This window comes from Anolis carolinensis, chromosome 6, assembly GCF_035594765.1.
Source record: "Anolis carolinensis isolate JA03-04 chromosome 6, rAnoCar3.1.pri, whole genome shotgun sequence".
NCBI lineage: Eukaryota > Metazoa > Chordata > Lepidosauria > Squamata > Dactyloidae > Anolis > Anolis carolinensis.
Window position 1 is genome coordinate 1,126,372 of NC_085846.1, and position 6,540 is coordinate 1,132,911.

Below are 6,540 nucleotides of genomic sequence, written 5' to 3' on the forward strand. Positions count from 1 at the left end.
CATTTTGCGTCATCGGCTGATTTTTCGATCTTGGCCTTAATTGCGTTTGTCCTGATGGCTTGCTCCTGGGCTGCAAGGATCAGGCCTTCTGTCTAATAATAATAATAATAATGATATGTAAGCCCCATTTGCTAAGTTTCTAACAGAGCTCACAACCTCCGAGGATGCCTTCCATGAGAGAATTCTTCTGGGACATGGCCATACAGCCCGCAAAACTCACAGCAACCCAGACGTGCCTGCCTTCAAGCCCAAGGCGGGCTCCGGAGTGACGTCATTCCCAAGGCTGTCCTCGCTTGAACCCTCCCACGTGCCCCGGGGCGTGGCCTCCCCATGTGGCTCCACCCCCTTCCGGCCCGGGCCAGCTACGTGCTTCCGCGCACAGCCTGCCTGGCTCTTTCCTTCCTTCCTTCCCGCCCTCGTCGCTCCGCATTGCGCGGCCAGATCGCGACCCAGGCGCAGCTCCTGCAGCAGGGCGGGCGGGCGGGCAGGCGGGCACCACTCACTCACCGCGGGCTGCTTCCTTCCTTCCTTCCTTCTTTTCTTCCTCGCTCCTTCCTCCTTCCCTCCCTCCTTCTTTGGGGAAGATGCCGATGTTCGTGCTGAACACCAACGTGGCCGCGGAAGCCATCCCGGAAAGCCTGACCTCCGAGATCACGGAGCAGCTGGCCAAGGCCACCGGGAAGCCCGCCCAGGTGAGGAGGAGGAGGAGGAGGAGGAGGATGGGATGGAGGGAAGTTGGGAAGGATGGAGGAGGAAAGAGAGAAGGAAGGAAGGAAGGAGACAGGGATGGAGGGAGGGATGCAGGGAGGAGGAGGAAAGAGAGAAGGAAGGAAGGAGAGAAAGAAGGAAGGAGAGAAAAGGGAAGGAGGGAGGGAGGGCAGGGAGGAAGGGAGAAGGAGGAGAGAGAGAAGGAAGGAAGGAGACAGGGATGGAGGGAGGAGGAGCAGGAGGAAAGAACGAGAAAGAAGGAAAGAAGGAAGGAGAAAGGAGTAGGGAAAAGGGAGGAGGGACGGAGGGAGGGGAGGGAAGGAAAGGAAAGGCAGGAATGGAAAGAAGGGAGGGAAGGGGAAGGAGGAGAGAGAGAAGGGGAGAAAAAGAAGGAAGGAGGGAAGGAAGGAATGGGGAAGGAGGAGAGAAAGGGACGGAGAAGGAAGGAAAGGAAATGCTAAGGAAGAGATGGATGGAGGAGAGAGAGGGAGGGAAGGAAGAGAAAAGAGGGAAAGGGAGGAATCAAGGGGAGGGAGGGAGGATGAGGGGGAAGGAAGGGAAGGAGGGAGGGAAAGAGGAAGGTATGGGCTGGGGAAGGAGGGATGGAGAGGAAGGAGGGAAGGAAGAATCACAAAAGGGAGGGAGGGAGGGAAGGAGGTGTGAGGAAGAAAAATAGGGGGGGGGGTAGAGGAGAAGCCCCCAAAGAAAGACAGGGAGGAAGACAGAGAAGAAGGGAAAGGAAAGGCTAAAGAAGAAATGGGTGGAAGGAAGGAAGGAAGGAAGGGTAGGAAATGCTAATGAAGGAGGGAGGGAAGGAAGGAATGGGGGAGGAGGAGGAAAGAGAAAGAAGGAGAGAAGGAAATATAAGGAAAAAATAGATGGAAGGGAGAGAAGGAAGGAAGGAGAAGAGGAGGAGAATGAAGGAATGGAGAAAAAGGAGAGAAAGAAAGACAAAGGAAAAAAGGGAGAGAAGGGATAGAGAAGGAAGGGAAGGCTAAAGAAGTAATAGATGGGAGGGAGGGAGGGAGGAAAGGATGGAAAAGGATGACAAAGAAAGGAGGAAAGAAAGAAAAAGATAGAGGAGAAGAAAGGAGGAAAGATTACAGGAGAGATGAAAGGAGAGAAGAAGGATGGAGGGAAAGAGGGAGGGAGGGAGGGAGGGATGGATGGAGGGGAACCCTCTCTGAGAAGAATCGCACTTCAGACCAGGCTTTGTTTTCTTCTTCACCCTCCTTTCTCTCCTTCACTTCCTCCCCCTCCTTCCTTTCTTCCCTCTCATTTCCTTCCCTTTCTTCCTTCCCGCGTTCATTTTCTTTCCCTCCGCTCCCCTTCCTTCCCTCTCCATCTTTTCCTTCATTTCCTTTCCTCCATCCATTTCTCTCTCCCTTTCTTCCCTCTCATTTCCTCCCTTCCACCCTTTGTGCCACCTTCCTTCCCTTTCCCTTTCTTCTCTCATTTCCTTTCCTCCCTCCCTTCCCTCTCACTTCCTCCCTTCCCTCTCTCCATCATGTCCTTCACTTCCTCTCCTCCCCACCTCCTTCATTCTCTCCCTCCCTTTTCCTTCCTTCTCACCTTCTTTCCTTCCCTTCCCTCTCATTTCCTTCCTTCACTTCCTCTCCTCCCCTCTTCATTTTCTTCCTCCCTTCCTTCCCTTCTTCATTTCCTTCCCTCCCTCCCTTCCTTTTCTTTCCCTCCATTCTCCTTCCCATTTCCCCTTCCCTCTCTCCATCATGTCCTTCACTTCCTCTCCTCCCTTCATTTCCTTCCCTCCTCCCTTTCTTCCCTCCCTCCCTTCCTTTTCTTTCCCCCCATTCCCTCTCACTTCCTCCTTTCCCTCTCCATCATGTCCTTCACTTCCTCCTCCCTTCATTTCCTTCCCTCCTCCCTTCCCTCCCTCCCTTCCTTCCCTCTCTCCCTTCCTTTTCTTTCCCTCCATTCTCCTTCCCATTTCCCCTTCCCTCTCTCCATCATGTCCTTCACTTCCTCTCCTCCCTTCATTTCCTTCCCTCCCTCCCTTCCTTTTCTTTCCCTCCATTCCCTCTCACTTCCTCCTTTCCCTCTCCATCATGTCCTTCACTTCCTCTCCTCCCTTCATTTCCTTCCCTCCTCCCTTCCCTCCCTCCCTTTCTTCCCTCTCTCCTTTCCTTTTCTTTCCCTCCATTCTCCTTCCCATTTCCCCTTCCCTCTCTCCATCATGTCCTTCACTTCCTCTCCTCCCCACCTCCTTCATTCTCTCCCTCCCTTTTCCTTCCTTCTCACCTTCTTTCCTTCCCTCTCATTTCCTTCCTTCACTTCCTTTCCTCCCTTCATTTCCTTCCCTCCCTCCCTTCCTTCCCTCTCTCCCTTTTCTTTCCCTCCATCCCCCTTCCCATTTCCCCCTTCCCTCTCTCCATCATGTCCTTCACTTCCTCTCCTCCCTTCTTCATTTCCTCCCTCCTTCCCGGCCACCAGTACATCGCGGTGCACGTCCTTCCCGGGCAGCGGATGTCCTTTGGGGGCTCCTCGGCGGAGCCGTGTGCCCTGTGCAGCCTCCACAGCATCGGGAAGATCGGGGCCGCCCAGAACAAGGCCTACTCCAAGCTCCTCTGCAGCCTCCTCCAGGACAAGCTCCACGTCCCTCCCGACAGGTAGGACAGGAAGGAAGGAAGGAAGGAAGGAAGAGGAGCAGCTCACCGGCAGGCAGGCAGGCAGGCAGATGGGCAGCACCAAGGAAGCCCAGCCATGCATTCGAGCGACCTAGAGCAATCTACCGTATTTACCCAAATCAAATACTCAACCCTTTTGACTAAATTACCTTCCCAAAACTAGGGTGCACTTTAGATTTGCGTAATGTGGTAGGTACTTTTTTGGGGTTTCAGGGTTTTGAGAATTCAGGTGCGCATTAGATTCAGTGGCACATTAGAATCAAGTAAAGGCAGTACAGTAGAGTCTCACTTATCCAAGCAGAAGCTTGGATAAGCGAATATCTTGGATAATAAGGAGGGATTAAGGAAAAGCCTATTAAACATCAAATTAGGTTAGGATTTTACAAATTAAGCACCAAAACTTCATGTTAAAAAACAAATTTGACAGAAAAAGTAGTTCAATACGCAGTAATGTTATGTTGTAATGACTGTATTTACGAATTTAGCACCAAAATATCATGATATATTGAAAACATTGACTACAAAAATGGCTTGGATTATCCAGAGGCTTGGATAAGCGAGGCTTGGATAAGTGAGACTCTACTGTATATGTATACCAAGAATGGACCAACTTTGGCCCTCCTTCCTTCCAGGTGTTTTGAACTTCAACTCCCACAATTCCTAACAGCCAGTAATAATACTAAAATATTATAATAATATTATAATACAAAAATAATATATTATAAAAGCGATATAATAAATTATGATAAATATTAAAATAATATAATAATATAACCTATAAGAATAATATAAAACAATATAATAATATTAAAAACAATATATTATAATAAAATAATGATGAAATATAATCAGTAATAATAATATAATATTATAATACAATAATAATATATTTTAAAATTATATATTATGAAAATAATATAATTATATTGTTAAATATTAAAAAAAATAATAAGATAAGAAGAAGAATATAAAACATATCTCCAGTGTCCGGAGAACAAGCTGTATGAGGAGCGGCTTAAAGAGCTGGGCATGTTTAGCCTGCAGAAGAGAAGGCTGAGAGGAGACATGAGGAGGGCCATGGATAAATATGTGAGGGGAAGTCCTAGGGAAGAGGAAGAAAGCTTGTTTTCTGCTGCCCTGGAGACTAGGACGTGGAACAATGGCTTTAATCTACAGGAAAGGAGATTTCACCTGGACATTAGGAAGAACTTCCTCACTATGAGGGCTGTTCAGCAGTGGAACTCTCTGCCCCGGACTGTGGTGGAGGCTCCTTCTTTGGAGGCTTTGAAGCAGAGGCTGGATGGCCATCTGTCGGGGGTGCTTTGAATGTGATTTCTTGCTTCTTGGCATGAGGGTGGGACTGGATGGCCCACAAGGTCTCTTCAAACTCTATGATTCTAAATAATATATTAAAATAAAATAATAAAATATTATAATATAAGATACAATAATACAAAACAATATGATAAATATCAAAATTATACAATCTATATATATAAAAGAGTGATGGCATCATGGCGACCCACAAAACAACAAAACTACAGGCCCCCCAACCTCGAAATTTGACAACACAACCCATCATCCACGCCTCTAGGTTGATACAACAAAAAGAAAAGAAAAATAAAGTCCTAATTAGAGAGAGAGGAATAATTGCTTTTATCCAATTGCTGCCAGTTAGAAGGCCAAGCTCCTCCAACTTGGTCTCCTAGCAACCCAAGAAAAAATAATAAAAAACACTAAAAAATTGATACAATAAACTACTATAATAACAGAAAATAACTAAAAATAATACAAGAAAATAATAAATATAGTAAATAAAAATATAACTTACAATAAAATTAATTTAAAAATGCAAATAACGTCAAATAAAAATTACACAACAATTTTTAACCAATACCACCACCACTTTGCCACAGCAACGCGTGGCTAGGCACAGCTAGTATTATTATAAAATAGAATTATGAAATATAATAATAATAATAATAATATACCGGCTGTTAGAAATGGTGGGAGTTAGTCCAAAACACCTGGATGGAAGGAAGGCCGAAGTTGGGCCACGCATGGTATATATAATTTATATAATACACACACCTATGCGTAACATATCTCCTCCTATTCCTGCAGGGTCTACATCAACTATTATGACATGAATGCTGCCAACGTGGGATGGAATGGATCCACTTTTGCGTAACCAGAATGGAAGGCCTTCTATCGCCTTCCTCTTCCAGACTCCGAATTCGAGTCTTGCACCAATGAACGGCTTCCTCCTCTTCCTTTGTCATCTTTTAGTGAAATAAAAAGCGTAGAAAGAACCACATTAATTTGTGTGTGTCTTGCTCTTTCTTGACCGGATAGGATTCATTCACGCTCAGGCCTTAATACCATATGTATGGGCTTCACCTTTACTTCTGGGGTTCAGGTCCTACCCTCCACTCTGCTACAGATGGTAGGACCCAATAAATGGAGATCGTCCAAAAAGTTAGGATTTCTGTCACTGGATGTAGGATTAACACGGTCTTTCCAATGTTAAGAGATTAGAGAAATGTACATGAAAAGTTTGGAAGGAACTATATAAACCCTAGGCTGCTGTGGTTGTGACTTTTCTGGGCCGATTGGCCATGTTATGGTAGCATTCTCTCTTGATGTTTCACCTGCACCTGCAGCTAATGGTATCTTCATAGGATCTTATGTGAGTGTGTGTGTATATATATATGTACATATAGATGTGTGTGTATACACACACACGTGGCATGATGTCCAGGGTGGGAGAAAGAACCCGTGTCTGTTTAAGGAAATGTGAATGAGCAAGCTTGAATAGAATCATAGAATAGTAGAGTTGGAAGAGACCTCATGGGCCATCCAGTCCAACCCCATTCTGCCAAGAAGCAGGAAATCGCATTCAAAGCACCTCCGACAGATGGCCATCCAGCCTCTGTTTAAAAGCCTCCAAAGAAGGAGCCTCCACCACAGTTCGGGGCAGAGAGTTCCACTGCCGAACAGCCCTCACTGTGAGGAAGTTCTTCCTGATGTTCAGGTGGAATCTCCTTCCTTTCCTGTAGTTTGAAGCCATTGTTCCCTTGCGTCCTAGTCTGCAGGGCAGCAGAAAACAAGCTCCCTCCCTCCTCCCTATGACTTCCCTTCGCGTATTTGTACATGTAAACCCTCAAACCCTAAATAAAACCCTGAA

General features: G+C 46.3%; 1 protein-coding gene and 1 long non-coding RNA gene across 2 annotated transcripts; one reads left to right on the forward strand and one right to left on the reverse strand.

Annotated features, from left to right (window-relative positions):
* The first annotated feature begins 379 nt into the window (after nt 1-379).
* mif (macrophage migration inhibitory factor) lies at nt 380-5,674 on the forward strand. Its single transcript, XM_062984109.1, has 3 exons — nt 380-692; nt 3,160-3,335; nt 5,478-5,674. The coding sequence occupies exons 1-3, from the start codon at nt 585-587 to the stop codon at nt 5,542-5,544; spliced, it is 351 nt and encodes a 116-aa protein (XP_062840179.1). The 5' UTR covers nt 380-584; the 3' UTR covers nt 5,545-5,674.
* On the reverse strand, nt 3,807-5,578 carry LOC134299929 (uncharacterized). The gene is made up of 2 exons (XR_010007171.1): nt 5,445-5,578; nt 3,807-4,750 (listed from the first exon to the last, which is right to left on the reverse strand). It is a non-coding gene; the product is annotated as an uncharacterized LOC134299929 (long non-coding RNA).
* Nucleotides 5,675-6,540: the final 866 nt, after the last annotated feature.